At 38.3% G+C, this 14,544-nt stretch overlaps 2 protein-coding genes across 5 annotated transcripts; both read right to left on the bottom strand.

Moving 5' to 3' along the window:
* Positions 1-1,908: 1,908 nt before the first annotated feature.
* LOC138926629 (uncharacterized) lies at positions 1,909-4,030 on the bottom strand. 4 transcript variants are annotated; one of them, XR_011443214.1, is made up of 4 exons: positions 3,986-4,027; positions 3,746-3,891; positions 3,225-3,311; positions 1,909-3,170 (listed from the first exon to the last, which is right to left on the bottom strand). XR_011443214.1 is itself a non-coding variant. In XM_070281444.1 (4 exons), the coding sequence occupies exons 1-4, from the start codon at positions 3,990-3,992 to the stop codon at positions 3,088-3,090; spliced, it is 303 nt and encodes a 100-aa protein (XP_070137545.1). In that variant the 5' UTR covers positions 3,993-4,021; the 3' UTR covers positions 1,909-3,087. The 4 variants fall into 4 exon arrangements, 1 of the variants encoding a protein (XP_070137545.1); XM_070281444.1 differs by having other exon boundaries at positions 3,245-3,311; positions 3,986-4,021; XR_011443213.1 differs by lacking the exon at positions 3,225-3,311 and having other exon boundaries at positions 1,913-3,170; positions 4,004-4,030.
* A 4,264-nt stretch (positions 4,031-8,294) lies between these two features.
* On the bottom strand, positions 8,295-10,355 carry LOC108130360 (calcyphosin-like protein). The gene is made up of 6 exons (XM_070281443.1): positions 10,195-10,355; positions 9,270-9,418; positions 9,034-9,153; positions 8,913-8,970; positions 8,559-8,771; positions 8,295-8,503 (listed from the first exon to the last, which is right to left on the bottom strand). Exons 1-6 carry the CDS (start codon positions 10,198-10,200, stop codon positions 8,402-8,404), a joined length of 648 nt encoding a protein of 215 aa, XP_070137544.1. The 5' UTR covers positions 10,201-10,355; the 3' UTR covers positions 8,295-8,401.
* Between the last annotated feature and the right edge of the window lie 4,189 nt (positions 10,356-14,544).

The raw sequence follows: 14,544 nt of genomic DNA, 5'->3' as shown, positions 1-14,544 counted from the left end.
GCTGATTACAAAATAGTACTTTATTTTCTGATTGGATACGATTTGGCAGAGCTATGGCCATCGGAGCGAACCAAAATGTCGAAAGTTGGAAAACCCATCATTTTATAGGGGTACCACTAGGAAAAAATTCGAAAAATTTAAAAACTATATTTTAGCCATTTTTGAAATGAGGAAAGTCGCTTCTGGGTTCGCTGATTACAAAATGGTACTTTGTTTCCTCATCGGATACAAATTGGCAGAGCTATGGCCATCGGAGCAAACCAAAATGGCGAAAGTAGGAAAACCCACCATTTTATAGGGGTACCCCTAGGAAAAAATTAGAAAAATTTCAAAACTATATTTCAGCCATGTTTGGAATAAAGAAAGTCGCTTCTGCGTTCGCTGATTACAAAATGGTACTTTATTTTCTGATTGGATACGATTTGGCAGAGCTATGGCCATCGGAGCGAACCAAAATGTCGAAAGTTGGAAAACCCATCATTTTATAGGGGTACCACTAGGAAAAAATTCGAAAAATTTATAAACTATATTTTAGTCATTTTTGAAATGAGGAAAGTCGCTTCTGGATTCGCTGATTACAAAATGGTACTTTATTTTCTGATTGGATACGATTTGGCAGAGCTATGGCCATCGGAGCGAACCAAAATGTCGAAAGTTGGAAAACCCATCATTTTATAGGGGTACCACTAGGAAAAAATTCGAAAAATTTATAGACTATATTTTAGCCATTTTTAAAATGAGGAAAGTCGCTTCTGTGTTCGCTGATTACAAAATGGTACTTTATTTCCTGATCGGATACGATTCGGCAGAGCTATGGCCATCGGAGCGAACCAAAATGTCGAAAGTTGGAAAACCCATCATTTTATAAGGGTTCCCCTAGGAAAAAATTCGAAAAATTTCAAAACTATATTTCAGCCATGTTTTGAATGAGGAAACTCGCTTCTGGGTTCGCTGATTACAAAATGGTACTTTATTTCCTGATCGGATACGATTTGGCAGAGCTATGGCCATAAGTTGGAAAAGCAAACCAAAATGGCGAAAGTAGGAAAACCCACCATTTTATAGGGGTACCCCTAGGAAAAAATTAGAAAAATTTCAAAACTATATTTCAGCCATGTTTGGAATAAAGAAAGTCGCTTCTGGGTTCGCTGATTACAAAATGGTACTTTATTTCCTGATCGGATACGATTTGGCAGAGCTATGGCCATCGGAGCGAACCAAAATGGCGAAATTAGGAAAACCACCATTTTATAGGGGTACCACTAGGAAAAAATTCGAAAAATTTAAAAACTATATTTTAGCCATTTTTGAAATGAGGAAAGTCGCTTCTGGATTCGCTGATTACAAAATAGTACTTTATTTTCTGATTGGATACGATTTGGCAGAGCTATGGCCATCGGAGCGAACCAAAATGTCGAAAGTTGGAAAACCCATCATTTTATAGGGGTACCACTAGGAAAAAATTCGAAAAATTTATAAACTATATTTTAGCCATTTTTGAAATGAGGAAAGTCGCTTCTGGGTTCGCTGATTACAAAATGGTACTTTGTTTCCTCATCGGATGCAAATTGGCAGAGCTATGGCCATCGGAGCGAACCAAAATGGCGAAAGTTGGAAAACCCACCATTTTATAGGGGTACCACTAGGAAAAAATTCAAAAAATTTAAAAACTATATTTTAGTCATGTTTGGAATAAGGAAAGTGGCTTCTGGGTTCGCTGATTAAAAAATTGTACAATGGTATATAAGACTAAAAAATGTCTGCTATTTTTGTCGGCCAAAACAGAAAATAAACGAATAGTATTTATTGTTAGTTTTATAAATCCATATAAAATTTTATTAAAAACATGGATATCAGGTTATTGTACCTCGTAAAGAGGTTTTTCTGTTTGAACTTTTAGAGGTTAAATTCAGATATTGAAATGATTCAACACAGGTATTAGTAAGTTTGTAAGAAAACATTTAAAAAAATACTTATAATGTTAAATTAACGATATTTTTTCTGAAAGTGTTTAACGTTCAGTATTTAATTAAATTTTAAAACATAGTTTTTTTAGCCTGGTTTTCTGCATAAAAATGTACAGAAAACTGTCAATAATGGCAAAAAGTGTATAAGTTGGCTTTTGAATCAAAACCACCTCCTTGGACTTAGCTGCTAGCGTGCGAGTTTTATAGCTAACGGATATCCTTGGTAGTTAAATGCAGACAACAAACAGCGCAGGCCACAAGCAAAGTCCGTGCTGCAGCTGCATGTAAAAATATTACGTGCATGGGGCAAAGTGTGGGGCAGGGTCTGGGATATAGACGTGGATGTGGGGGATGGATCTGAGGTCTGGTTGTATGGGCGGGTCTCAGGAGCGAGTGACGACGACGGCAGCACAAAGTCATCTTATCATTTCATGAATAATGCAGGGATTTGTTAGGGACACATGACTGGAATTTTACGCAAAAGTTGTGATGATGTTGCTGCTCCTGATGCTGCTTCTGCTTTTGATTCTTCTTCTTTTTCTTTTACCAACCGCCAACACTTTGAGGTTGTTGCCATTGTTGTAATTTTTGTTGCAGCCGCCAGTGCTGCCAGAGCTACTGCCGCTGCAGCATGTTACTCTATAACTGCACTCTGCTGGGTGCGGCAATCAACAGAAAATTGCAGATTTTAAATTCAAAGCATTTTCCTCGCTGTCCCTTTTAAGCTGCCTTCGTTGCTTGTCTCATCGCCTCCTTCCATTTCCCTTCTTCCCTTGCTGCGTAACTTAATTCCGGGGAATAATTTCTGATGCCCGAATATGAATATTAAAACAAAAGCAACGTGCGCCTGAGCATATGCAACACTTTCTGTGGCTGTAAATACCGTTTCCGTTTCCGGTCCCCGCACCTCCCCTAAATTTTTGTAGCACCTTCTGCCTGCCAGGTATTTATTTTATGCGAATTTCGCTCGTCTGCGTTCTCAAGTCACGTGACAACTAAAACTTTATGCCAAGCTGCAAAATAAATAAAAAAAAAAAAATGGCAAACATTCTGCAGAAAAACTTGCCAAAAAATGCAGGAGCTACAAAAAAAGTGCCAACTTCTTTTACACTGCATATCCTTATACACATACACACACGCGTAAGCACACGTTGTGATCCGACGGAGTGGATATGTTTCGGGGGTGTTGGATAGAAAGTTTTCCTGCAAATAAATCAGGAATTTTAAAAATTCATAACTTTAAGTTTGCTTTATGACTTTTGTTTATAACGTGTTACCACACTGCGTATGCATAATGCCAGCCATGTATTCGCTCTCCGAAATCCCCACCTGAAATGCAGACACCTGAAACTTGTCTTGGTTGTGGTATCAAGGCTCTCAATAATTAATGTGGCTTACTTTAAAATAGAGCTGAATAGAAACTGGACTAAAATTTGTTTTTTATAATATAAAAAAGAAAAGCCGTATTCTCTTTCTTTCTACTCTTGCGTATATATTAAAAAGCCTTCTTCTGATGAAGTACACTCTTTAACAAAGCTGATAATTTTAACAATAGTCAGACTCAAAGTCAATTGGAAAATCCGAAACCTGGAGGAGCAGGTCGGGAATTATTTTTCACGAAAAACTCTAAGGACTGTCCCAAAGCTTATTTCTATTTTCTATCTATTTAAATAAAACCTATTTTAATGAAAAGAACTTTAAAAAAATCTATTAAACTATCAACCTATGTGAGGCAGTGCATCATCAACTGGATTTTAACGAAATCTAAGCCATCGTACCTCAAGTTGTGGGCCATTTTCATTCCTAAAACATTTCCTTGCTTTGACATACTTTCCTCCTTGAGATGCCTGCAATCCAAGCAGCCGCCATATTTGGCCGCAATAGCTTGGATCAGCCTGGGATACCTCCTTGATGACATTAAACACTGAAAAAACGAAAGCTGTTTAAACAAAAAATACAATAAGATATAGCAGTAGTTTGATTATTGATTAATTAATGAATATGTGTAAGCTGATTACAGTTCATAAAGTAAATACATGTGATTACAATTGCTAAAATATTTTCCCGTGTAAATATGAATTTTTATGCAGTTACCTTAATGAAAAACTAAATTGTCAATCAGCCATGAATTGAATCAAATGAAGTGTAAAATTACAATTTCATCCAATTTGCAATTAACTCAACGAGAAGATGGCAACAAAAAAAAACCAACCAACGGCAACTTTTTTTTCCAATTTCAAATTATTCCAATGGAACGCACATGCAGCTGGACGGCGAAGGGTTTCTATGGATGTGTTTGTATTTGTATCTGTGTCTCGGCGAGTGCATGTATCTGTATCTGTGGGATAGTGAGAACTTTCACTGTGTGCGATACAACAGTTGCGGATGCTACGGTACGAAATAGTGGCAATAACAACACTTTGCGGTGGGAAATGCCGCTGACATCATTCCTGGGGGCGTGGGAATGTAGAAGGTGAATGGAGGCAAAGCAAGGTGTGAAGCGGGGGCGTTTTGATGACCAAGCGGGAGGCGTGGCAAGTTTGGCGAATTTCTTCTTACCTTGCTGAACGGTAAAGTGGAAAAGTGCAAGTTTAATTGCATTGAGCGTAACTAGTTAATGGCTGAAATTGCAAATTGAAATGGTGACAAAGTAATTGAGGTCAGAAAACTCCCCTTGGACCTTTCGAAACGAATCGAGCGCTAATTACAAAACGGACATTGCAGCTGCCAATGGGGTCACTTGGCAGCATTTCGTGCGTCTCGTTTCGTTACGTTTCGTTTCGTGTTGCAACCATATCGGAAAATATGCAACAGCAATTGCCACCGCAGCAGCTGCCAAAGTTGTGCGTCGGAATGTCAAAGTTTCCCGGCTCTATCTCGCTTGCACTCTAAAAACATTTACAAATTGATTTTTTGTTGCCGCTGTCATGTTCAAAATATATATTTTTGGCATATAAATGGCTGTGCACGAAGCCGCAACGGGACGTACACTCTAACGCATTCGAACACCTACATACCCATTCGTTTCGAACATAACCTGATGTATTTAATGGCACATTTTGGCGAAATAATAAAATGTTCGTAATAAAATGGTCATTTGCATGTTCATTTCTCTGCAAAAAAAAACCCCAAATGCTAACAAGTGAGTTTGGTAAAACTAAACTCAAAAGAGCTCGGCTGAAATTAATGTTTCCACACATGCTTGTTGGATAAAATATATTTCCCGGGTAAATGGCTTTAAAACTACATTTTACCTACGAAAATGCATACAATTTATACAAATTAATGGTTTCCATATTAAAAACTATTTGTTTACGTATTTCAATTTATATTTATCAACCCAATCAATTACTTCATAACTAAGATAACCAATTAAGCGCGCAACTTACTGCACTCGCTCTTTTTATATATTTTTTTTAAATATATACCTTGTACCTTAAAAAGGGTTTAAATCGACAAAGAATTTAAAATAAATAGTTTTACGTAGATATGAATTGATAATAAAAATTGTTTTACATATTTTTATTTTGTTTTATGTTACTCCCTTTACAAATTTGTGAAATTGTGAACACAGAATTTAGTAGGTATTACAACAACCTTTGAAAAATGTTAGCTAGATTACGTTATTAGGCAACAAAACCTCCTGTTTCAACTTGAAAAAATAAAGGTAACATTATTTCTGAAGAGGTGAAAGCAATATTAAAACATAATGGGTAATGGGTAAACAAGTCATTCAATAAGAGTGGAACTTCTGTAAATAATAGCAGCATCATAAAACAGATTGTTGTGTACAACTATCTTACAATCTATTTATAATCTATTGAATCCTACAACCGATAATAATGAAAAATCGTAAAAAAAAAAAACCTAACACCCTGTTGAATGGTTAAATTTAAAGAAAAAACTCAAATAAAAAAACCGAGAATGGTGTGATCATACGAGCTGCGTTGAAAGGAAAAGGAAATTGCTGCGAATTGTGCGCTGTCCACAGGTAAACATATCCGTCTGTGTGTAAGTGCTGGATTGGCTGCTTGTGCTTGGCCAACTATAAATGCCACTTGATTTCAATATTTCAATCAGCAATGCGCACAGTTAGTTAAGCTTTTTGCATACATTATGCAATTTGAGCGGCCACAAATGATGCAACGGCTGGTGTGGTAGCAGCAACAATAACATCATTAGATGCAACCGCGACAGCTCATCGAATTCGGTTCGCAATCCCGCCAATAGCGACATTAAATCATCGATCCAACAAGTACCTGTTAAGGGCTTTTGCCGCATTTCACGGACCCGGCTTCGTTCCGATTTTCAGTTGGCCAAATGCCCGACACTCTGGAATATCGTTTATATGTTTACACCTCAAGAAAAGGGCGGTTTGACGCTTACTCTTGACGCCAAAAATACTTCCATGTGTTGCTCCTTGGACTTAAACATGATTAGGATAAAACAACTTATGTTTTTAGTGTATACTTCCTTCTTTTTTTGAGTCTCTAGTTTGTTGCTTAAACTTTTTTCTTGTGCATATTGTGAATGCGCGCATTTCGAGCACGTGATTGAGATTTTTACATTTAAAACGTGACTGAAATATTTTGCAGTTTCGTCACTTCGATGCCTACCACAGAAGGATACATTTTCGCCATTTACCATTCCGCCTACTCGCCCGCCACTCGTTCTCCATTATCCTTTCTCCATTTCCTGCCTCGTATTCGGCATGCAATGAAATGTATTCAATACTCCGTCAATGAGGTTCCAAGGACCATTCGCCTGCGGCTGCCTTTTATTATTATTATTTTCATGTGCTGCTCTTCCATTTGTCCTGTCCGACACACTCTCTGCCGTCCAGCGATGTCCTTTCACCTTTCGCCCCCTCCGTACTGCTGCTCCTCGACCTTTTCAATCAACGGCAAATGGCCAAGTGTTAACTAGATTTAAATAATGCATTAGTCGTCGCCCTCGTTTCCGTCCTCAGCTCGAGGATTCGATATTTGAAAAATGTCCATGTCACTTTCTTGTCACACGAAATATCTGGATGCCATAATTTTAATATTAAAATTAACTTACAAAATGATTTTCTTTTAAAGGAGAAAATATTTGAATTTTGAATTTTTTTATCAAAAACTATCTTTTAAAGTTTTAAATTGATTAACGAAAACGAATGCCTATGTATTCAACATGTTTTTGTGGCATGAGAATTTTTTTTTTGATTAGCCGAGCCATTTGGGACTTCGACGGGAACTTTTGTGGCAAATGAAAACTGCCACAAATTCAGAGTTGTCGTTGGCCAACATCTTTCCAAAGAGAAGGAGCAACCCAACGACAGTTGCCAGGCTGTAAATAAAATTTAATGAAATGATACGATAAAGTTGGGAGTGTGTGATTTACACGCAGTAAGCCTCGATTGCATAAACACTGAGCGATTAAATAAACCAAAAATGAGGTAAAATATTGCTAATAAATAACTAATGCTAGCTGACACATGTTTATGTTTAAAAAAATTTTATTTTTAACTATCTTATTATGTGCACTTCTTTGCGCCTCATTTTGTTAGGTGTACAACTTGTTAGTAAAGTCAGTTTTCTCCGAATTTTCTCACCCTTTTCGGTCTGAAAGTCTGGCTCCCGCCCGTCCTTTGTCTCAGTGCGTAATTTCAACATTGGCAATTAAAATTTTGTATGAGTTGCTTGCAATCAGAGCACAAACTTGCCACGCACAAACAAATACAGACGCAGATGCACACACACACATACACACAATCACAGAAACGCACAGTTGCATGTGGCGACAAACTCAGCTGGTGTCTGCATAATTTAAAGCATACATTTAGGCTGCCGGTCCTGGCTGTGTGATAAATGCCAACCAGTCAGGGCGCTAGCACTAACACACACTCACATACAGATGACATTAGTTCGCTGCTGGTACTGCTACTGCTGCTGCTGACAATTCCAAACAATTTGCCGAGTGCGGCAAGCATTTTGGGCTTGGGTCCGTGTTTGTAGCTCTGATTGCCGTCTTTGGCGCTCTGCCTTGATTATGGGCCACGCCCCAACCGCCCATTTATGCACATACATATATAGCATATCCAGCCAGACTTTAAATGCATGTAAACTACGAACAAATGTTTAGAGAAAACTTGTTTCTTGTTATTCTGCATATTTGACAAACACTTCATATGCTCTGACAGCTAACGAATCCCGATATCTAAACCCTAAAAAGCCGAAACTACGAAAGTCATCACAAATCTTGGCCAAGCATTTTAGATTTGAATTAAGAGCACAAATAGTCAAGTTCTTTGCCATTGGAACTTTGCCCGAAAAATGTTCTCCAAGATTTATTTAATTGCATAAAAAGGATTCTATTTTATTTGCTGAGCAGTTTATAAATTATACATGAGTCGTGATTGAGATTTAAGTGAAGTGGTTGCATGTTGCTAATATTTACATTGCATAGGCCCGTCGCATCATCAGGTCAAAGTACATATCGTTGTCGATTGAGGCACTAATTGTGGCGTAGTAGTTCACGAACTCCTCGCGAGTTATCTGTTAATGGATAATTAGAAATACATTTATTTTAAGCGAACTGCTAATAGCTAACCTTGCCATCAAGATTGCCACGACCTCCCTCAAAGTTGTGCAGAAAATCGGTAAGAATTTCATCCTCGCTTTTCTCACCGCTCTGAAACTTCGGATGCTCCTTTACAGAATAAACATTCTTTAGATCCGCAATGGTAATAACACCATCGTCATCACGATCCATTTTGTCGAAAGCCTGATCGATAATATTCAACCGACACTGCGGCATTGGAGGCTACAAATAAATAAAAAAAATAATTCATATTTATTAAAAATTAAATCATAATTTAATAACAAACGTTTGATAAATGTGTTTCTGATTTGTTGGTTGATTTTCATTAAAAACACAAATAATGGAATATAAATAGCCGCTTACCCTTAGCTTGAGCAAGAACTCTGTCATATTGATGGATCCACTGCCGTCTTCATCGAATCTAAACAAGGTGTCCACGAAAATTAAATTTTTATCTGGACCCGATTTCACGCCCGTCACTCACGTTTGAAACATCTGCTTGATCTCCTCCTCGGTGACATCTAGTCCCGTGTCCCGGATCCCGGTGATGAATTCCTCCTCGTTAAGCGCTTTGCTGCCATCGTCGTCCATCGCCCGGAAGGCTCTTTAATGAATAATTTAAAATTGAACTGTTTCCTTGCATAATTCATCGGCCACGGGGTCACAGCTCCTAGGTCCGATTCAAATATCGTTTTAGGTCAATCAAATGACTTTTCTTACCTGCCCAGTCCTAATATGCCTGTTGCTCCGCGGCTAAAGCATAAAAGTCGTAGCTTGGTGATGGGGTCCTTGTCAGCGCCATCTGTTAGTTCCCGTATAGCCTTGCTGACCAGGTTCGCTTCAAGGGTGTATAGGTCGCCATTGGGTGACTGTGGGTAACAAGAAATCATTATTTTACATTTAATAAAAATGGTTACTTGGTTAGACTTCACAGAATATTATTGATTAGTAATTTATAGATTTTTTTTTACCACAAAGTATCATTTAAGTAAATGGCTTACGCACTAAATATTGTATAATATTTATGTGAGAAATTTCGCAATTATAGTAGTAAGGGCTTTTATTGCATGATTCATTTTCATTGTCATAATTATAGTATTACAATATAGACTATGCGTAGTGCCTATTGCGGTTAAAAGTTATTACGATTTATTATCCACATACTGAATTTTCAGTTAAAAGATAATAAAACCTTTCAACGGAAAATAACTAAGCTTCTGCAAATCGAATCCAGTTTATTTTTGTTAAATGTCTTATGACTTTTCCAAGCACTATAACAAAGCCAACGCACACAAAGTGACTAACAAAAAACTCCATTTATGGATCAAGTAATTAAAGCTGGTGTGTAAACCCAAAAAAAAACAACCCATCAGATCTGAGGAAACACAATGAATCACTCCGTTCGCCTCAGCTGATCTTTTCCAGAAGACGTTCGCCCGCTCATGTTGCGCCACAAGCTTTAATCAGATGCTTTCAATTTAGCAGATTTCGGCATGAGAGGGAGCAGAGAAAATGGAAAAGGTTTTCATTTTGGTGAAAGCACTTTTAGCAATTTCTCTAATTGGAGTCCAAGGTGAAGGTCGCCACAGTTTGGCCCACAGGAAAAATAAAATAAATAAGTGCAAGAAAAATAGAAAAAACTTACATCCATGCTGGTGAACTTGTTTTTTAAAAAGCCTTTTTCACTATTTGTATATAAAATTTTGAGTGGTGTCTTGTTCGCTTTATTTCGGTCTTTATAGTCGCCCCACTGAATGGATAACTGCAAGATACTTGTTACTTTGGCGGCTTTGAAATGCAAACTGAAAGCGAAAAATAAAGCGGCGGCAATGAATAAACAGCCAAGTGAGCGTGGGGTAAGAGAGGGAGATAAAAGCGTAAGCGAGCTACAGCGAATGAATTATAAGCTCTGCCGGCTGATGTGGGGAGAGTAAAAAACTAGTTACTAAAAAGCATATACGGGCATATGGAGCAGACAGTTCGCCGCAGACGGAAACAGTAGCTTGCTCTCTCATTCACCTGACTCACATGGCTCATTCGGCAAACAACTCTCGGGTCTGGCCCCTTGGCCCCTCCTACACTCATTGCTTTTCTAAACATTTTACTTCAATTAAAGCCCGATGCGTCGCCCACTGGCGGCTTGTTTACCTACGAAGCAAATAAATTCAGCCAGAAAAAAGAGAAATACGAATGGAGCGCAGTCTGTCAAATGTATCTAGATAAAAATGAAAGCGCCTAAAAGTATGCAATTCAAAGAGTCCACTACTATGGACTATGGAATTCATTTTGTTTTTATTGCCCCTGCCATGGCGGCCAACCACCCAAAAGGGCCAACGGCAAATATCTGTGATGGCTTTGATGAATGGCTTTTAAACAAGTTCACTAAATTTATGGATTTTTCTGGGATTTATTTTTATATCAACATCAGGCTTCGAGTTTCACTTAAATTTCAATGAAGAACTTATTATTTTTCCAATTCATGTAGTCCAGTGTAGTGACCAGGTAATATCCGTATTATTGATTTTTCGTACTTCCCAAGGTTTTTTTTGTTTTGACTGTCTTGTTTTATTCATTCGCTTGTTGTGAGGGAATACCTGTAATTTTCTAAATTGCTGAATAACATTTAACCACGCATCGCATGTGTCCCATATAATAAGTATTCCCTCCAAATGCATTTCCATGTCATTCAGTCATAAAGGGAATTAAGCCAAGGTAATACGACAGGACAATAATATTTGTTATCTTTTTGTTACACTTTAATGAATGCCCGTCTCTAACACTGCGTATACGTAATGTACTTATTAACTTTGAAATTTTTCAATTTTTCAAGTTCACGGCTTTGTTTGGTAATTAAATAATTGAGCTAACCTTGAGGCTCCAGCCCTTTGTCCGAATGGCCTTCAAGAACATTCCTTCAACCGACGGAAAACTCGACTAAACCAACCTGCCACCATTTCACTTAGGCAGAATAAAAAAGGCAATAAAGCAAATGGAACTAGGCAACACCTGAAGGGGAACCACAACACAAAAAAGCCACGATTGACCCATTTTGTAAATGACTCACTAGAAATCAGTAGAATTTGGCTAAGAACAAGTTATTTTCTCTTGTAGGAAATTTCAGATACAAAAAATTAGTAAAATACATAATTTTTCAATAAATTTGATATTTTCGGGAAGAAAACTTCATTTTCCTTTTCGAAGAAAACTGACCTACCAACTGACCTACCGATTTGCAACCTTCATGTCAGGATGGTTGTTAACCAGTTGACTGACAGTATGGTTGTGAGTGTGTGCTAAAAGGGCGTTCAAAGAGGTGGGCGTGACTTGGACCAAGGGGAGATTGGGAGAATGTGTGCACTGATGTTGTCAACGCTTCAACTGAGTCTGAACTCAATCAGTGAATCACTTCACAATTCGCTGATCAAAAGGAAAACAATCATACGCATTTGAAGTGTCAGAAATTGCCAAAGAGGAAAAGCCTCAGCTGGGTAAGGCAGAGAGAGATGGCCAGAAAAGGGCAAGTTGAAGCACATCAGAAAGAGACAGAGATGGTGATAGAAAGAGGCGGAGCAAGGGGTACACAGAGCTGAGCAGGACCCTTTCGTCCTTTGCCATGTTGACACAGTCAAAAGTGTGCGACTGTGTGCGAGTGTCTGTCTGGCTGGCATGTATTTTCTTTTTAATCAATTTATATGCAAATAAGTGAAATGCTTAACTGAATTTGAGCTGTCTCTGTGACTGACTGACTCTTCCATGCCTCTTCCCCCTCCTTCCACCCCACACGCTCAATAATTTTGCTGTTGCCTTTTTGCTGGTTGCTTGATTGAAAACGTTAAACGCATTGATTACCAAAAGACGCAGAGGATACGGCGTGACTGGGATTTAATTGAACTTGTTTTTCACGGCCTTTCCTTTGCCACGTCCACTGATTGCACCACAGAATTACCTTCCTCCTCCAGCAGCCGCAAGCCTCCCTAGACAGTGTCAAATATTTGCCAAGGAAACAGTTGAGCAGTCGCTTGTCAACCACATTTAACTAATATGCCTTAAAGCTAGTCAACCCAATAAATGTATCCTTATTAACCAAAAAAATTATGTTATAAATCTATCTAAAATCTTACTTAAAAATTTTCATTAAACCACTGAGAAAGATTATCAGTATCTCATTTTTATATTAGTTGCCACTTCTATCCTTAATATTTTTGCTTCAGTGCATTGAAGAAGCTTTCTCCTCCCTTGACTTTTCCATCAAAAAGCGAGAACGACTCTCACCTAATCCCATGGAGCACCTTCATCACACCGGCGCCAGTTTTGACAGGCGCTCGAGAAATTTGGGGTTTTTGTCTGTGGCGACGCCTGCCAGTGTGTAAATTGATAAAATCAACTTGATAACTTCATTTCATTAAGTAAACATTAATCACATTAACTTTTGTGCCTTGTGTAGGTTTGGGACTGGTGCCGAAATTAACCCTAAATGTGGCACGACTCCTTGTGCCTCGACTGCCCCCAAGAACTGTATAATTTTAATAAGAAAATCTGCTTGTCTGCCTTCCACACGCACTCGACCTTTGCACCACAAAAGGCAAAAGTCTACCAGGAGTGTGTCAATACATGCTCTGTTTGTATCCTTGGGAAAGCGGTTGTCAGTGTCCTGAGATGGTTTCTGTGTGGTGTGAACCCTTGAGGTCAAGACGCATAAAACTTATTACTTAATTTAAGTTGGGTCCGTCCCGAACTTGGCAGCAGCGAGACACCAAAGAATTTATCATGTTGGCAAATTTAATAAAATGCGAAATACATTTTAATACATTTCTTGTTGCTTGAACTCTTCTAGCTTTGTCCTAATTTTCGAAATGAGCATCTGCATATTTCAATTTCCAGCAGATTTACATAAATTTCATAAGCCGAACTCTGTTGAATTGAGTTATTCATGAAAAGGGTTTACTAGCTCTTAGCCAGGAGGGTAGTACGAAATGGATATTTAGTTTATGACATGGGCCTTAAAGTAAATTCTAATTGTTATAAAAAGTAAATTAAATTACTTTATTACTTTCCTCATAAAATATAAAAATCCTAAGACTTAAGAGTAATTTAATTTGTTATCCTTTTCAAGTGTATTGCTGTTTCGGTGAATTTTGTCTTCTTTTTCAATTTGAACTTTGTCCTTGCTGAACTGTCATCTTGTCTGGACCCAAGTCTGCTTTGGGTCTGGACCCGATTCTGTCTGGGTTTTGATTAGGTGCGGTTGAATGGGAAATTATTAAAACAGCCTCGAATGATAAAAGTGCTGTGGTAGGCATTGGACACCCGTGAATCGGTAAACTTTTTTCATTTGCTCATCGGCCGAACCAGTTGGCAATTAATCGGTGAAATGTTGTATGCAAAAAGTTCCCAGGGCGATTGCCAATAGCTGAACATGATTTGATAGCTGTGTGCTCATTACACCTGGTGAGCTTGGCAGGTGTTGGTTTCTTTAGTTTTTTTTTTTGCTTCTGTGATAGGGTGCTGTGGGGTTGTGATGTCAAACTTTTCAAATTAAGCGAAGATTTTCGCTTGCACGCTCTCTCTTGCTGGCGTTTATTTCCTAGTTTACTTAGTAACTAAATCACGTTTCTTATTTAAGCTTAAGAGCTCATTAACGCCAGGTTTGAACATTATCATAAAATGAGCCAGGAAACTCGGATCGGAGTCGCGTTTTCGGTGTCTGAGAGTTCTTGCCAAACTTGTTTCTTGGCCTTCACGAGCACACACACATGCTGGCTTATAGCCGACACATACACACGAATACACTCAAGAAGCCGTCATCAATCGCCATTGAAATTCAATCCGCAAATTCTAACGAGCGTCGACGACACTCACACACTCCCAGTTTGATGGGCACTGGCAATCAGCACACATCAAACACACACACACACCCAGACCCTCCTCTGGTAGAGGGGCTGAGAGAATTCCTCACACGTTGCCATAAAAATGTAAAAGGGAAATAATATAAAAA

Source organism: Drosophila bipectinata, chromosome 3R, assembly GCF_030179905.1.
Source record: "Drosophila bipectinata strain 14024-0381.07 chromosome 3R, DbipHiC1v2, whole genome shotgun sequence".
NCBI lineage: Eukaryota > Metazoa > Arthropoda > Insecta > Diptera > Drosophilidae > Drosophila > Drosophila bipectinata.
This window is presented reverse-complemented; position numbering and strand designations above follow the sequence as displayed.